The following is an 18837-nucleotide window of genomic DNA, read 5'->3' on the forward strand; positions in this document are numbered from 1 at the left end:
ATAAATGTGGTACATTTCTTTGAAAAAATGAAAAATATCTGCTACATTTTTAAACCTCCTAAAATGCTAACAAAATAAAATAACATTTTACAAATGGTGCTGATGTAAAGCAGACATATGGGAAATGTTATTTATTAATGGTTTGCTGTTGTATGACTATCTGGATTAAAGGGATAATCATTCAAATTTAGAAAATTGCTAATTTTTTAACATTTTTCTCAAATTTTTGATATTTTTTATAAATAAACACAAAAAATGTTGAACTAAATTTACCATTATCATAAAGTATAATGTGTCACGAAAAAACAATCTCAAAATCACTGGGATTTGTTGAAGCGTTGCAGAGTTATTACCACATAAAGTGACACTGGTCAGATTTCAAAAATTTGGCTCGGTCACTAAGGGGTTAAAAAGAGCAAACACGGTAGTTTGACAATAAATGGCTTCACCCAACCACTAACCATGAGTGGAGAAAACATTTTGGTGTTATCATTCATATTCTCTGAAAAAGGGCCAAGAAAGCAAAAATTCTTCTGGGGTATGTAACCCTTTAAGCACAACTGTATGTTTATGGCCCCCTTCAAACAGGGTATTCTGGTTGTGAAACTTTTTAAGAACTAACCAACGTTTTACTAAACTTTTCCCGGATTAATCAATCTTGATTTAAAAAAAAAAAAAAAAGTACTGGAATACCCCATAGGTTTTTGCACTTCATTAACCTTTTTCACTTGCTTCCCACTACTCATGTGCTGAATTCCAATGATTGTAGCTTTGTGACCTAAGTCAGTGTGGTTGACAGGCGCTATCACGTATGGGAGATGCTCTGCGACCTTGACTGCCTACAGTTTCCTGTCACTTAATAACTGGGCAGACCACGTCCCGTTGTGCGTGGGCTGGAGCCGGTGGACGGAATAGACTGAGGATTTCATCTTTAACTTGTTTGTTTTTCCTTCGCAGACCTAATGCTCTTTGATGACAAGGGTAACCGGACGGGGAAACCTGATAAGGAGCGGCAGATCGAGGTCCTGCAACTCTTGTTTTTGCTTCTCCCATCCCCCAACAGGAATCTACTTAAACTCCTATTGGATCTCCTGTACCAAACGGCCAAAAAACAGGACCACAACAAGATGTCTGCCCACAACCTGGCGCTGATGTTTGCACCACACATCTTATGGCCCAAGAATGTAAGTCCGAACTGGTAGGAGGATATTTCACCAATTCATCTCAATCAGGATGATCGAATAGTCATACTGACTTTTAGGGTGACGTTTGTAATTTGCGCCTCAAGAGGGTCCCCACATTGCAATAATTGGGCATGAGTTACTCAAATCGGCTTTGCCTAGTGCCTTCGTGGGGCACAGTGATATGCAACGCCTGGGTTTGCATCTGACTGGATGGTAATTGAGCTTTTTTCGTTAAAGGATATATCCGGGACCTAAAATGTGTCTAAGCACTAATAGGCAGGCAGCTGCCACATACCTGCCTGTTGTGCCCGGCGCACTTTTCCACTCATACTGGTGATTTAGCTGCCTCTGCTGACATCACCTCGACAGTCGCAGATTCTTCTCTGCTCTGTTGGCAGGGCGGGCCTTCCGACTTCATTATGATTGACAGCTGGATTCCCACTGCCTAACTGGGGGAGCCGACTGTCAATCAGAATGACGTCTGACATAAGGGCAGAAAATAAGCCACCGCTCTGTTGACGTGACAGCAGCATAGGCAGCTGAATCGCCGACAGGAGCGGCCTGTGACCTCTGTGCCAGGGAAAACCTGCACGGGCACAGCAGGTAGGTAGTAACTACCTGCTTGTTGGTGCTTAGGCACATTATTTGTTTTCCACAATATTCCGGATATCCCCTTTAGGACATGCGTCTTTGTGCTAAGCCACACCCATTTGTCACATGAGCCATGCAAATTTCTGTAAATCTTCAATGTCTCAATCAGAAAATGCACAACCTACGTTCTCTTCAGTGTAAGTTTTTGTAAGTCAGAATATTTTTATATTTTTCTGAATATTTTATCCTTTGTTTCCTATTTGTATCTTAGGTCACTGCAAATGACTTACAAGAACACATAATAAAGCTAACCAACGGAGTCACCTTCATGATTAAGCATTCGCAAAAGCTTTTTAAGGTAAGTGTGCGCTGTATACACCTTACCCAAAAGTAAGTAAGGGCGTCCTACTCTCCATCAGTACTGGCCTGTCCATAGATTCAATTTTTTTTTTTTGCTTCTGTGAAACAACTACTCTGCGCCCTGCATATTGGAATTAGTAAGTATGGCCTCTCCTCTGTGGTGTCTAAAAATGTCTTTAAGGCTATGTGCACACATTCAGGAATGTCTGCAGAATTTTCCTGAACAAAATCCGCGGTTTTTGCACATTTTTTTTTTTTTTTCTCTTGCGGATTTTTCGCTTTTTTTTTTTCCCAGAGCTTCCCAATGCAATAATATAGCGGCAAAATTAATGAACATGCTGTGTTTTTTACCGCAATGCGTTTTTTTCGCAGGGGGGAAAAAAGCAGCATGTGCACAAAAATTGCGGAATGCACTGAAATGATCGGATGCTTAATGTAAGCTTTTTTTTTTTTTTCACAGAAAACGGCCAAGAAAAAACGTGAAAAATCCTGAACATGTGCACATAGCCTAAGAAAGATTGTAAAAAAAACAAACATTATTATAAGTATGGTATTGTCATGTCTGATCTATCAAAGTGTATACTCCTGATAGGTGAACACCATAAAGAGAAGAAAAAATCCAAACACCAGAATTGCAGTTTTCAGCTCCCTTTAAAAAAAAAAATAAATAAAATAAAAAGGGAAATTCGTTAAGAAATCAAAATGTAGTATTTAGTCCAAATTGAAGCAATAAAAACGTGAGCTTGTTATTGAAACTGCAGTCCCTAAATGTGTCCATCAATGGATAAATATTTGAGCCGCAGATAATGGCAACACAAACCAAACTTATTTATTTGTTTACAAATTTATAATTCTATTATTATTATTTATTTATTTATTTTTAAACCACTGACGTTTGCTAACAGTGTAGTTTTACTGACCTGTGCAAACATGTTGCCAGCTCATTTTTTCCACACAATGAACACTGTAAAATTAAAGCCCAAAAAAAGTATGGCAGACTTTTTTTTTTTAAATTGCCATTTAACCGTAAACAAACGGTGAAATTCAGAACTCCAAACACGCGCCCGCCGTGATGGGTTTTTTTTTTTATTTTTTTTTTTTATAAAGTCGTGGCTCTTGGGAAAGGGGAAAAAATGTAAGCACTAAAAAAAAAAAAAAAAAAAAAAACCTCCAGAAAATCGTCAATTATAAAGGGGTCATGTAATGGGGCATTTTCCGATCATACAGTTGGACAGCGACCTGTCGGCCATTCTGGATCCTGGGGAAGCTTCATCACAGCCCTAATGCTTTGTTACATTTGCAGATTATACAGGTCTCCTAAATTTCCTCGGCAGCGATGTAATGAATAGCGACTAATTTTTGCGGGTTTTTTTTTTTTAACCTTTCCCTGTGTGGCCCATTTGCCATTCATCATTTCTGAATTGTGCGCACTTCTGTGACTCCCAGGTGGTCACTTTCCAGCCATGGTCTATTAATACATTAGTTATCTAGATGGATGTTTGCAGCTCTCGGGCACCGTGAAACATTTGCATCAGTGATCAGCGCTAGTCAGACGAGAAATAAGCGAAGGTTGCCCTTAATTATGTGTAGGTGGGAGCCCAATATACCAGGATCGACACTCGTCCGTCTGCAGCTCTCATAATTGGGCTGAATGATGGATGTTTAGCATGTCACCTATACAAACATGGGCCGGTGTTTGCTGTCGTTTTTTTTTTTTTTCCCATCAATTGAGACTTTTATTAATGTCCCAAATTTTAGTTTGTATCTCAAACTCCTTCCTCCCCAACCCCCACATCAATTGAGTACAGATATGTCAAACACTGTGTGGTCTTTAATAGGCCCCTGGGTGTCATGACATCCAATCGATCCCACTCAATGTCACGGTAAGACACCCCCTCTTTCACATTTTAGTGGCCAATACAGAGTACGGCATCCGTGTGGTTGTGCAGAGCAATTTACTGCTATGTAACAGTAACCATATCAGTTGCCCAAATTCAGTCTGGAGCAGTTTATTTATAATCCTAAAAGGAATGGGAAACCCTATGATCGGTGTTGCGTACAGTCGAGAGAAAATAAGTATTTGATGCACTATGCAAGTTTTCCCACCTGCAAAGAATGGAGAGGTCTGTAATTTTTATCGTAGGTACAGTTCACCTGTGAGAGACGGAATCTAACAATAAAGCCCCTCACAGGTGAACTGTACCTACGATTAAAATTACAGACCTCTCCATTCTTTGGAGGTGGGAAAACTTGCATAATTGGCAGTGTATCAAATACTTAATGTACAGTATCAAATACCCGTAATGTATCTCTAGAGCCAAACATGCAAATTGCCAAACAAACATTTGGCTTTTTTTCCGTGTACACCATCACTGCCCAAATCAATATTGTCCTCCCTGCAGTCACGCTGTGAAGAGGAAAGATGGCCGTGGGATTCCCTTTCTTGTGATCTATGGGGGACCTCTTGGGCTAGGTGGGCAAAGATTTAGCAGCATGGAGGGAGGGCACTGAGGAGATACTAATCATATTTTAGAAAACTTGATAATTTTGTTTATTTTTACGGTTTTACATTGCTTTAAAAAAAAAAAAAAAAAAAAATTTGAATGTACACCAGCAATTTGTATATCCTGGCATAACGAGACACTCTAGAAAAATGTTAATTAATATTACATGGAACCCAAATGAAGTCTCAGCTGCTGCTTCTTATTAGTCATTAACGGAAGTGTAATATTTGCATATCCATTAACCCCCCTCACTTGATTTATGTGACAGACGGACTGATTCAATAAGTTTCCATGCCAACATGCGCCATCGCACCAATATGGAAAACGTACGTGGACGCCGATCCAATTAATTAGTTGTAATCCGTTATGGTAAAAATGTGTCACTGAAACCTGTGAGTCCCGTGCGGCAGCAGATTATACTAATTACTAAACCACGGGGTAAATAGCGAGTGATTGGGAATCGCAGGGCATATATCAGTCAGGAGGCGGCGGTAATAGACTGTCGTGCGCGGCTCGGAGTATGGTATATGACACTAGACCGGCTTATAGCAGAAGGCCAATATACAGGTCGGCGGATAATCACCACCGCTACCAATTACATAGGTCTGGCATTATATCGGGGTGTTTTGTTGTTGTTTTTTTTCTTCCCTATTTGCACTTCTTTATAGCACCTGAAAACTTAAATTGCAGTAAAAAAAGAAATGATTGAAAAAAAGAACAAAATATATATATATATATATATATATATATATATATATATATATATATATATATATATATATATATATATATATATATATATATATATATTTTCTTACCATTTTTAAAAATATAATTTATTTTTTTTTCACTACCGATATGTGGCCTTGTTGTCTCTCCTTACGTCTGTTTTGTAAAGGCTTGAATTCCCCCTGAAATGACTGCGTTGTAGCATTTGTTGTGCTGTCCCTCTATTACCCCCCTGGGAACGTGTAATACACAGCCAGCTAGTGTCATTTCTCAGGTTAATAAGGTTTATTGATCTGCGTTGGGTTACACTCGTCTGTCAGTGTTCCACGTCACACAGGCCTTGGATTAGGGATCTCCATTCCGCTATTCTTCTATTGTACCTCCTGGAAATGTATAAATAAACCAGAGCCCATAGCCATCCATGAAGCTGTAGAGTATAGGTCCGGTGTCCACTGCCGGCCCGGAGGTCAGACACGCGAATTCATCCTTGGTGTGTAAGGAAGCCGTGCATTCACAATAACAGCTATCCCCTTTATTCATACATTTCCGGGAGATAGAACGTCACATTCTGCTGATCCTTAATCCAATGCTGCTTTATCCCCCCCAGGGATTGGGGTATTTCAAAGGGAAAAAAAAACTCCAAGTAAATGTGGCGCTAAGCACCTACGGATTTTTTGAATGCATCCAGTTCAAGTGAAAAATGTTAAAAAATTCATTTATTTTCTCAAAATAAAAAAATAAAATATATTTGTAAAAAAATTTTTAAAAAACAGTACAACGCGTTTCGGCTGCTATTTTCACAGTGCAGCCTTCATCAGGTAGCAAAAAAACAAAAAGAACAAACAATACAATAAGCACTATAAAATGATGTTACAACCACCAAGTTCTCTTATTTATGAGGGTTCCTAGAAGGGATTAGCAGGGTGGGACCGGGGATCAGGTTCTCCTTTCCTGATGTCTAACTACATGGTAGCCTCTAAAGAGACACATTTTTCTTGTATATATATATATAAGCAGTTTAGTACTTCTATTCTATCCAAAATGAGCTTTTAAATACATGGTGTTACACTGTTACGAACAAACACAACATTAAAAATATAGGTATATACACAATCATAAATATGATTCATTCCAATACCTCATCAATACCATTACTATCAATTCATCCCATAAAATACATTTAAAAAAAAAAAAAAGAGAGAAAAAAAAAAAGGGAAATTTTTTTGTTGTTGTTGTATTGACCCACGTGCGAACGACTGGGCTATTTATGACAAACCCTTACACATTCTCTACTACATCATTAAGTCCATTTGGATAAAGGCTTTGTAACCTTGTTTATAAAACCATGATATTCCTTATTAAAATTGTAAGATCATTAACCTTGGAGCAAGGAGTATTCAATCTAATACCACTGGGGAAACAATTAAGATTAAGCAGAGACTCACATGTAGAACGGATTTTGTCATCTACGTAGTGACTTGCAAATGCGGGCTCCAATACGTGGGACGAACTTCCCAGGAATTAAGTGCCCGGATGAATAATCACCGCTATAATGCAAAGAACGGGCAGATTAAACATAGCCTGTCCCGTCACCTCCTGCTGAAGCACAATAAATGCTTCTGCATTACGGTCACACCGCTGGAGCATATACCAAAAGGGGCTAATAACAGGAACAAATTATTAAACCGCAAGGAGTCATATTGGATATATAGGTTACAAAGCCTTTATCCAAATGGACTTAATGATGTAGTAGAGAATGTGTAAGGGTTTGTCATAAATAGCCCAGTCGTTCGCGCATGGGTCAATACAACAACAACAAAAACATCTCCCCCTTTTTTTTTTTTCTTCTCTTTTTTTTCTCTTGTATTTTATGGGATGAATTGATAGTAATGGTATTGATGAGGTATTGGAATGAATCATATTTATGATTGTGTATATACCTATATTTTTAATGTTGTGTTTGTTCATAACAGTGTAACACCATGTATTTAAAAGCTCATTTTGGATAGAATAGAAGTACTAAACTGTGTGTGTATATATATATATATATATATATATATATATATATATATATATATATATATATATATATATATATATATATATATATATATATATATATATATATATATATATATATATATATATATATATATATATATATATATATATATAAAAATGTGTCTCTTTAGAGGCTACCATGTAGTTAGTCATCAGGAAAGGAGAACCTGATCCCCGGTCCCACCCTGCTAATCCCTTCTAGGAACCCTCATAAATAAGAGAACTTGGTGGTTGTAACATCATTTTATAGTGCTTATTGTATTGTTTGTTCTTTTTGTTTTTTTGCTACCTGATGAAGGCTGCACTGTGAAAATAGCAGCCGAAACGCGTTGTACTGTTTTTTAAATTTTTTTTACAAATTATATTTTATTTTTTTATTTTGAGAAAATAAATGAATTTTTTAACATTTTTCACTTGAACTGGATGCATTCAAAAAAATCCGTAGGTGCTTAGCGCCACATTTACTTGGAGTTTTATTTTCCCTTTGAAATCGCCGCCTATGTGGATCTGAAGCAGGATCAACACATAGTTCTCCAAAGTGAGCTGCACACCTTATTGGATTATATATACAACATACGAAGAAGAGTTGCCTAAAGAATTGATTCCTTGAGAATCTCAACGTGCATTTCTTACCGATAGAAGGTGAGCATAACTACAAATAAAAGAAATGTTTTTAACTTGTTGGTAAAAACGTATTACGCTCAGAGGAAGCGCCGCACTTGTCTCTTTTTTTTTTTTTTTTCCCCTCTTTCCCTAAACCAGGGTATTTCTAAAGATAGGGATTGGGGTATGTCATACACGGGAGAAGTGGGAGGTGGCCCTTTAATAATGGTCCTGGGTTGTCGGCTCCTCGCCTTTATAGATGATTATCGCAGATACTGTAGCCGCTAATACAGCGGAGCGCTAATTGTATATTAGCAGGTCATAATGCAGCCGCTGTCGTCCCACTCCTATTTTATATGTGAATACATTTGCCTAATGCAGGCTAATTACATATGTGCAGAAATGAAAATGGATTGCAATGAAATGTTTCACCATCTGTGCTGAAGATGTTTCTCAACGCGTTTTTTTTCTTTTTCTTTTTTTTCCCCTTGCTTTCTTATAGGCACCTGCTTATATACGGGAGTATGCCCGGCTGCACTTCAGCGGAAGCAAAACCCCTGCCTCCAAGGTAATAATGTAACTCACATAGTGGTTAATACACAAGGCGTTGGTCAGGGACTATCGCTGGACTAGAAATCTAAAGCGGGTCTCGCCAGTCTTCACAACACAAACTGCATACATTCCTAAATGGACCGGACGTTTCCTCAGTGTCCCTCCTCCCTGCTGAGGTCTCACACTGCTCAGTACAAGGTGCAGCAGTCAGACTGATTAGCCCTGGACTCATGAGCTCTCCCTCGTTAGCTGGCCTCCTAAAATGCTTATTTTAATACCAAGATTCTAATAGCATTTGAACTTGGAATTTCACAGTAAGTACATCGGTCACATCAAGTCTAAGCGCACAACACTGTATAGCCCAGTTTAAAATGCTTTTTTTTTTTGGGGGGGGGGGGAGGGCGGCAGACCCCTTTCATTATCCTATGTTTGCTCTCGTGTGTAATATATGCTTATGCTGAGAATTGGCTGAGTGTGTGCGACATATACAAGCATCAATCAGGCAAATCAGCAGCTGGATCCAGCCCAAGACATCCATATGTCGCATCTTCAGCACCTATATAATATTCTCTCAAGGCTGATTAGGTTCAGGAACAAAGTGAGAAAATGAAAATCTCACAGCAGGGACGGCCATAATTAATATTCGTGCACACAGCAGGACGTAGCGTTCAGGGCTGAGACTGGAATCTCGATTCTGGACTCCTATTCTCCTGTGGCCGGAGCAGCCATGAATGAATACAATTGGCATAACCCTTTAAGTTGTGTCTGCCTGCAGCTGCCACTAGGGGCAGCGTGCTGCGTTATTGTAGACACTAAATGCAGTGTGCTCCCCCTAGTGGTAGCCCGAAATCCCTTGCACAGACAAACTGAGCTCCTATGGTGCAAAAAGGGTCTATTAATGTATTTACTTATTTTTAAAGTATTTTCCACCAATCTGGAGATGTTAAGGAAAGTTCACTCCCCCCCCCCCCCCCCCCGTCTTGTTCCTGTAGGATGACTTGGAGCTTTTATCCTCTCAAACCCACAACGAATTTAAGTTTCTAAAAAGCCAGAAAAGAAGTCTGCTAGGATCGTCACCCTCATCCTCCACATCTCAACAGGAGCTGACGCAGCGCCGCACCGAGGAAGCATTAAGAGAGTTGTTTCAACATGTCCACCATATGCCGGATTCTGCCAAGAAGAAGAAACTCATCCGACAGGTATGGCCGTGTGTAGTCATTCTGCGACATCCCTGATATATTAGTATGTGATCCGTGACAGCAGCCACCAGCCGTCACTCACCGCATAGCCTACCGAGATGCAGCACAACAGCCCTCTTGTGCCCACGGCTGAAATGGCTGCAGTGCCACCTTGCTACTCACGGATGGCTGCAGCGCCCTCTTGTGCCCACGGCTGAAATGGCTGCAGTGCCACCTTGCTGCCCACAGATGGCTGCAGTGCCCTCTTGTGCCCACGGCTGAAATGGCTGCAGTGCCACCTTGCTGCCCACAGATGGCTGCAGCGCCCTCTTGTGCCCACGGCTGAAATGGCTGCAGTGCCACCTTGCTGCCCACAGATGGCTGCAGCGCCCTCTTGTGCCCACGGCTGAAATGGCTGCAGTGCCTCCTTGCTACCCACAGATGGCTGCAGCGCCCTCTTGTGCCCACGGCTGAAATGGCTGCAGTGCCACCTTGCTGCCCACAGATGGCTGCAGCGCCCTCTTGTGCCCACGGCTGAAATGGCTGCAGTGCCACCTTGCTGCCCACAGATGGCTGCAGCGCCCTCTTGTGCCCACGGCTGAAATGGCTGCAGTGCCACCTTGCTACTCACAGATGGCTGCAGCGCCCTCTTGTGCCCACGGCTGAAATGGCTGCAGTGCCACCTTGCTGGCCACAGATGGCTGCAGCGCCCTCTTGTGCCCACGGCTGAAATGGCTGCAGTGCCACGTTGCTACCCACGGATGGCTGCAGCACCCTCTTGTGCCCACGGCTGAAATGGCTGCAGTGCCTCCTTGCTACCCACAAATGGCTGCAGTGCCCTCTTGTGTCCACGGCTGAAATGGCTGCAGTGCCACCTTGCTGCCCACAGATGGCTGCAGCGCCCTCTTGTGCCCACGGCTGAAATGGCTGCAGTGCCATCTTGCTGCCCACAGATGGCTGCAGTGCCCTCTTGTGCCCACGGCTGCAATGGATGCAGTAATTCCTAACGCCTTAACTATCAAGTTGGCGGCTGTTACCCATGTGATCGCCACCACCGCTGCCTCTTCTCTTGCGCAGGCGCTGAAGCTGTACCCCTCCATCTGCACATGTCCTGAACAGTTTGAACACCTTCGCAGAGGATGAAGCAGCCGTGGTGGTGGTCACATCAGTGAAGCGTGCGACTGCTGCCATCTTAATAGCTCTCCAGGTGGCATCTGCCATGCCCAGTAATTACGTACCATACCCACAGACAGCAAGGAATGAGTCCTATTGCTTTCAATGCCCGTACATGCCTACTTACCGCACCTCACAAATTACATAAGACCGCAGCGAAACCCTTGGTTATCCACTATATCAGGCAAACTACAGGACTAGGTCAGGACGCAGGGCAAAGGACGACCGGATAATTCCCTAAGGAATGCCTTAGCTGAGGTTGGCACTCTAAAGCATGACGCTCACCGTCATCTAACCCTAGAGAAGAGGAACATGGGGAGCCTTAAATGTAGCTACATGCATAGATCTAGGGGGATGTTTTGCTTGAATTGTGACAATTTTTATTGGGGGAATTTCTTTTGTAGACTTTAAAATTGTTACAGATCAAGATGAGCAGAATGGAAATGTCTGTCTTCAGTTATATGGCGCCCCCTGCTGGATATATACACTGTAGGCTCTTGCCGTATATGCGCAGTACTGTAATAAGCCCCACGGCATGAACTGCAGCAATAAGTCGGCCTTCAGGTTTTGGCTTCTTCATAACATTCCAAATTTCACTTCTTTCTTTTTTTTTTTTTTTTCTCCCCCCTCTTCCTTTGCCTACTTACTGGTATGACGGCTTGTTGTTTTCTGTGGGACGAGTTGTAATTTTGAATACCACTATTCACTTTACCATACAATGGACTGGAAAGTGAAGTAAAAAAAAAAAATAGCAAATTTTTGCTGAAATGGTAGAAAAAAAGTCTGCCGTTGCATTAGCTTGGTGTTTTGTGCTGTAAAAATGACCCAGTAAGTTGATTCTCCATGTCGGGCTTCTATTATTTTGTTATATATAGTGTTTGTTGAAAAATATATAGTTAAGTTGATGATAATACAATTATATATTTTATTAGATCCTTATTAGTTTTAATTTTTTTTTTTCTGCACATTTTTATTTGCCTTGATCACTTGTACAATACACTACAATACTTTCTCCACCTCCTCGGGATCTGATCTGTGACTGTCAGCGTCTAGATCTTTCACCAGCAGCAACTTCTTATTTAACCCCTTGAAGTTTGCCGCCTTTACATCATCTACATTGCTCTGATAGTCGCTCACTCATAAACCCTAAACTAACATTATTTTACTTCTAAATTGAACGCAGCAATTACTTTTTTTTTTTCTTGTGTTTTACATGCAGGGATTCTCCTTTTTGGTAAAATATTTAGAATTGAGTCCTCCTTTTTGGTAATAAATCCTGCAGACACATGCCGATGAAATACTTTCGCCAAAATCTCCTGCGCGTTTATACGTTTAGTAACCAGTGTTACTTTTCTAACATGAATGTTCTACTGTAGTTCAACAAGCATAACCAAGGAACGCCTGACCAGAGCAGCGGAAAGAAGCATGTCCGCTCCCGGTCCTTCAGCGGGATGATTAAGGTAACTTATTAGAGAGGAGTTTATATCTCCCTGCGGTTATTGCACAGAGTGGGGGAGAAGCAAAGTTACTGGCTCGTGCCCGGTTGCATGTCGCTGGGCCCCTGGCTCGTGCCCGGTTGCATGTCGCTGGGCCCCTGGCTCGTGCCCGGTTGCATGTCGCTGGGCCCCTGGCTCGTGCCCGGTTGCATGTCGCTGGGCCCCTGGCTCGTGCCCGGTTGCATGTCGCTGGGCCCCTGGCTCGTGCCCGGTTGCATGTCGCTGGGCCCCTGGCTCGTGCCCGGTTGCATGTCGCTGGGCCCCTGGCTCGTGCCCGGTTGCATGTCGCTGGGCCCCTGGCTCGTGCCCGGTTGCATGTCGCTGGGCCCCTGGCTCGTACCCGGTTGCATGTCGCTGGGCCCCTGGCTCGTGCCCGGTTGCATGTCGCTGGGCCCCGCTCTGAAGACTGTTTAGTTACAGCTCCCCCTAATGTCAGATTAAATGTAGTACATTGTGCATCCAATTATAGCAAGAAAATACAGCGAGAGGGTTAACAATGTGCCAAACTTTAGTAACTTTTATTTTGAGGTGCAATTATTAATAAAATCTCGTAGATTCCAATAGTCCTGTCTGAGCTAATAAAGAAAATCAAACACAATGGGCCCTGTTTACCAATGTGGATATGCAAAAAAAAAGTCTGACTTAGAAATAACCCTGCAAATGTATCTGCTTATTGACACTCGCAAGTTAAATTGCATAAATCTGACTTCATAGTATTTTAATATTACAATCTTATCTTTTTTTTTAATCACATTTTAGCGTAAAGTCTTGGGCGGACAGGTGGTATCTGAGAAGAAGCGGACAACGCCAATGACGACGCCACTGACAACGCAAGGATTAAAGCATGTAAAGGAGAATAGTTCATATGTAAGCAACAAAAATAATAATCCTCTTTACATATGCAGATAATTTAGCGGACGTTACTCCTAAGTACGTTGGCCTTCGGTTCAAGGGTGGTCTGTTTCAGACGAGAAGTCTGAAGTCACTATATGCTGAATCATGACTGCGTGCAATGCACACGCCGACATGGTTGTCTAAAGACGCATGGCCAGGTGCAGATGCAGTATACATGCTTGACGGGCACAAGGGGGCATTCTTTGCGTCTGGAGGAGAGAAGGTTTTTCCACCAACATAGAAGAGGATTCTTTACTGTTAGGGCAGTGAGAATCTGGAATTGCTTGCCTGAGGAGGTGGTGATGGCGAACTCAGTCGAGGGGTTCAAGAGAGGCCTGGATGTCTTCCTGGAGCAGAACAATATTGTATCATACAATTATTAGGTTCTGTAGAAGGACGTAGATCTGGGGATTTATTATGATGGAATATAGGCTGAACTGGATGGACAAATGTCTTTTTTTCGGCCTTACTAACTATGTTACTATGATTAAACGATTTTCCTTTTCTCCAGATGCCACAGGACTCTCCTGCCGTTTACTTTACAAAAGCCAAATTAAAGCTGTCTGAGGCATCACATAGCAATAAACAGGTGTGTAATGGGTCTTGGTTTCCCTTTACAGTAAGTTCGATGAAGGCTCGATCGCTCTGTTTTCCTAGGTTCCTATAGTTACTATGGCCCTGAGCCCCAATGTGCTACATCCAAGGGTTCTTGAGGAACTTGGGTTACTTATTGCTGTTCCCCCTATATATAATCTATAGACTGTCCTGTTTGGAGGGATGGGCACAAAGGTAATGTGATGCTCATTTTAATTAAATGGGCGTTTCCATCCCCAACATCCTATGCCAATATTAACTAGGTGCGACAATAATGTTGGCAAATACCTCCTATTAGAAATGTAGTATAGTTCTTCTGATTTGCTATGTCATAGTAGCTTTGGTATCCATGGTTATGACCATGTTAGTTGTTAGTGGTTGTAACCATGGATACCTAAGCTACTGCAATACCCTGGACATGGGGGGAAAATCAGAAGAACTATGCTACATTATTTAAGAATACAATTAACCATTTATTATATCTTCCTACGTTCTTTCTTTACAGGCATCTACAAAGTTAAAACCGCCCCATCTCCGGCATACTCAAGAAACTGCCATTTAAAGAATCTGACGACTTCTTATTTTAGAAATATTAACTTTTTTTCTTTTTTATCAACCTGTGGACAACTGTTACAAAGCTGTGACATAACTATTGAGCAGACCCATCTCTTTTATATGTGGCATTTTATTGTTACGGTCTGTGGCTTTTTTATTTTTGTTTTTAAATTTTTTTTATTAATGCAGAAAGGTCTTTAACGAGCAAGCTGCTCTTTGCATACGAAGACTTTTGTGATCCGCGTGTATTGTGGTTATTTATACAATGTCCCCGGTGTAAACTGTTAGGAAGGGTCGTTCTTCTGTTACTGTTCACTACATGTATACATATATCGTCTGGTTACATGAGATTAGAAAAGCACGACTGCCATCTCCCTGAAACCGCACCTCTCTGCTCCCTCGGCTGGCTCTGATACTGCAGCTCGGCTCTTTTTTTTTTTTTTTTTTTTTTTTCCCCGGTGCTGTTATGCCAGATTCAGCCCATACACAAGGGTGGCGCTCTTTCCGAAACACAGCAACCATGTTGTTTCCAACAGTCTCCGACTCCCAAGATTTGCAGATTCTCTACATAGTGTGTATAGATGATGACAATGCTGCTTCCCTTTTTTTTATTTATTTATTTTTTATTTTATTGTATTTTTCAGTTTTTGTAAAGCCGCAGGAAGTGCATACATTGCCGATCATTGCTTTTTAAATAACGTAAAGAGCGAAGGTTTCCTTCATCTGGACGGTAGGGATGTATATAATGACTTGTCAGTGAGGAGGTGACAGGATGGCATCAGATGGCGAACGCCAAATAATGGGAGATTATACGGACACTGTGTGAACCCCGATATGTATGGAGAATGGAAGGTCGGCATTATTGGAGGCAATTTTAAGTGTTTTTTTTTTTTTTTTTTTAAGTTTGTTTTTTAAAGATATATTTTCTTTTTATTAATTGGTCTTAAACATGAAGCCGGAAAGCATAACCAGTGGACTCATAATTGGGTCACAACTGCATTAAAGTAATGTAATTTTTAGATCCAGCTAATTCTTGCTGCCAGGATCCAATAAACGCCCCCTTAAATCTACGGTCCCAGTTTGCCCTAGCAGTGTCTGTATCCGTATTTTGCTACGTGCTTTGTACACAGAATTATGACTAAGGGGATATGTATATATAAAAAATATACATAATTGTGTAATATGTATTATAATCTCTATATCTATCTCCCATTAAAATATATACGGTATTTATTTTAGCGGAGTACATTCATAAACAAAAATATATATTTATTTTTTTCAATATACATATCCCCTTAGTCAAAATGATGTGCACAATGCATGTAGTAAAATACTAATAATACTCAAGTTTGGGCCGGCTCACACTGCGTCCTCTATATGGACCACAAGTCAATGCAAAAGGTTCTCATTGGATGTAGTGCTTGTTTAAAGGGGTCGTTCCACAAATCTTTGACCCCCATCTGTCAGGTTATTGGGGGGTCTTCTCTCCTCATGTTACATGGGGCGGTGGGTGGTCACACGTGTACGTTACTATTCCATGGATCGGTGCAGCGCATCTTATAGACTTCGAGCACAAGATGTAGTGTTAGTGCGTGACCCCTGCGCCGTTCTGCTGACGGTGGGATCCCCAGCATATTGTCTGTCCACCGGCCCCTTATTCGGCTTTTTATGCTGCATTTGTGTTAGAAAAATGGACCAATATAAATGTAATAACAATAACTTAACCCAAAAGTGGATATTCGCTTTTCACACCCGGTTCCTGATTCTCCTTTTGCACGAGAAGTGATCCCGGGTTTTTCGCTAAAAATAAGTTTGCCAAAAAAATCTGCAAAGCTTTCTCCCAAAAGTGCGATTGTATATATGTATGACTGTAGTGTTCTCCGTCAGGGACGCTCCCCGACTTACAAGTGTCTAACGATTTACAGTAAGTAGTTATTGAACATGTTTTATATCTTAAATTTAATATTTTTACGTTCTTTATCTTAAGCTTAAGTAGCGCGTTTACACGGAAATAATACATTTCTTAGCCCACTCAAACTCCTAATAAACAGTCATCCGCTTGAATCCCATCTCAATACTTTATACTTTAGAGACTAGGGCGACCTGCGGTACTCGGTCACGCTGCATTTGGGCAACTTGTCCGCGGCTTGCAGTCACATGACTATTTAGCGTTGCCAGATCGGTCCCATGCAACTTGCACAGAAGCCACCAAAAGGGAGTCCCTGTGACCTTCATGTGGCCCTGACATAAAGCGGGAACAAGTGGGAACGCTGCTGAGGGCCCCGGATTACATTTGTTCCATATGTCTGATATATATTTAATATATACAAGTGTGCGGTTATGAGACCAACCTGTACCCAAAACGTCGTCTAATATAAAGGTGGACGGGTGCTCTCCTCTCTGCGCCACTAATGTAGACGAGGCCCTATAAGAACACAACCCTTAGATCAGTATTTGATCTACTGTTCCCTAAAATCCCTCCCAATTTAATATTTTTTTAAATACTTAAAAGCAGATTATATGAGAATATCCACCAGCTCTGCTCTGCACATGAGGCTATGTCTTCATGTCATGTGCTCGGCCGTCTGAATCCACGTTTTTGTCTGTGACTTTGCACCGGACAATGTCGGCTCGTTGCTGAACAAGCGGCTATTTGTGGTCAGCGGTGATTGAATGGCTCTCCATAAATACCAGAGAAGCTTTGTCCGCTCCATGTAAATATCGGCCATGTTTGCCTTCCTATACAAGGCAGAACATCTTTCTTTAAGGTTTGCTCTTCCCAAGGGATTTTATTTATTTTAGTGTTTTGGGGTTTTTTTGCCGCTGGACACAAGTCTGGGAATCTGCCTGTGCGGTGTTCTCATCTGTAGCTTCGTGCAGTCCTGGGCTTTATTTTATATACTTGGCTCACCATATTAGTATATAGACTAGCAACTCCCCAGATTGTGTAAAACCAGCACTTCCACCATGAAAGTCATTTTCTGTCTTTAGAAGCCGCCGTGCTCTCCTGATGAGTGACAGTTCCAATTCCTGGTTGACGTGCGCTTTCTGGCGCTGCAATATGAGCCGGCTTTGCCTCTGCAGCATCGGTAGAACCACAGCGGCAGTGAATCCGGCCAGACCTGGAGCTAATGGCGCGATCCGGTCCACTATTGCTCAGCGCCTGCAATGTCTGTAGCAAAGAGCTTGTAAATGCTGCACTCTTTGCCAACTAGTAGCATTAATAATTCCAAGTATTTTTAATAAGAGGTAACTTGGAAAGCTTCTATTTTTTTTTTTTTTTTTAACAAGCATTTTGCAATTTTACCCACTAGCTGGAAAGCCTCAAGTTGGAGGTCACCAGTATTGGCAGACTACTGCAGGGTCAGATTGGGTAATATTTATAAAATTCCCTTTTGAGCTCTAATCTATAACCTTTTGTCCTTTTTTTTTTTTTTTTTTTTGTGTCTTTGTTCTCTTGAACCTTTTACATAATTGGAGGTTTGGTGTACGACCCAACATATTCCTATATTGTGTAAAGATATGAAGGCAGTGTCTGTCTTCAGCCATTGATTTATTAGGAACCTAATAGTCTTTTACCTCTCCCATTTCTATATATTTTGATATGATCGGTGATAACCCGCTGATCGCTAGAGGTTGTCACCGGGTCCCACTTCTAGATGGCCGGGGGCTAAACTCCGCTGCCTCCAGCAGTCAGATGGTCGACATCTGCTCCAAAAATACAAGAATATGCACAATATATGTAGAAGGGCAAGTCGGCGCAAAAGGGTATCTATATAATAGAGGGAGAGAGGGGTCTCCGCAAACCCCCTCGCTGCCCCCAACTCCATGGGAACTTGCTAATGACCCATGTGAAGGTGTCAGTGGGCTCGTATGGCGGTATAGATGGCGGCTTATTCTAGCTCTTTGCCATTAATGAATATTGAGACAACGCTTTTAAAGAAAAAAAAAAGTTGGCGTAGAAATGTCTCCTGCGGTAAAACCATATACTGTGTAATATCCGTCCCATATAACCCACGATCCAATGCGAAATGCATTTCCACAGTCTCCTCTTACTACGGTAGTGTACAGATACATTACAGGTTTTCCACTGACGCTTGTAATAACCTATTGTTAAAAAAAAAAAAAGGAAAAAGAAGTGACATGTTGAAATGAAAAAAATAAAAATGTGAATTTCCACGCTTTAATTTTACAATTTCCATTTTATTGTACAGCTATATTTCAGAAGTAATGTTGGTTTGTGTGCAGCTACCCCTCCTTCACTCCAAGTCTAAAACCGTATGTATGTTCTTGGTAAATAATCTACTGACCTGGCACCAAATCCTGTGATCTAAGGGGCGATGCCACTTGTGCAGCCATAATT

The 18837-nt window shown here is 41.5% G+C and overlaps 1 protein-coding gene across 1 annotated transcript in view; it reads left to right on the forward strand.

The window, feature by feature from the left end:
* ARHGAP19 (Rho GTPase activating protein 19) overlaps window positions 1-18473 on the forward strand; it is a 60441-nt gene extending 41968 nt beyond the window's left edge. The window contains exons 5-12 of the mRNA XM_069754044.1: window positions 958-1184; window positions 2047-2133; window positions 8535-8600; window positions 9577-9783; window positions 12312-12395; window positions 13191-13298; window positions 13837-13914; window positions 14425-18473. Coding sequence (XP_069610145.1) covers window positions 958-1184; window positions 2047-2133; window positions 8535-8600; window positions 9577-9783; window positions 12312-12395; window positions 13191-13298; window positions 13837-13914; window positions 14425-14481 — 914 coding nt within the window. The 3' untranslated portion in view covers window positions 14482-18473. The remainder of the gene's footprint in view (window positions 1-957; window positions 1185-2046; window positions 2134-8534; window positions 8601-9576; window positions 9784-12311; window positions 12396-13190; window positions 13299-13836; window positions 13915-14424) is intronic.
* Window positions 18474-18837: the final 364 nt, after the last annotated feature.

Source organism: Ranitomeya imitator, chromosome 2 (assembly GCF_032444005.1).
Source record: "Ranitomeya imitator isolate aRanImi1 chromosome 2, aRanImi1.pri, whole genome shotgun sequence".
In the NCBI taxonomy this organism is placed as follows: Eukaryota; Metazoa; Chordata; class Amphibia; order Anura; family Dendrobatidae; genus Ranitomeya; species Ranitomeya imitator.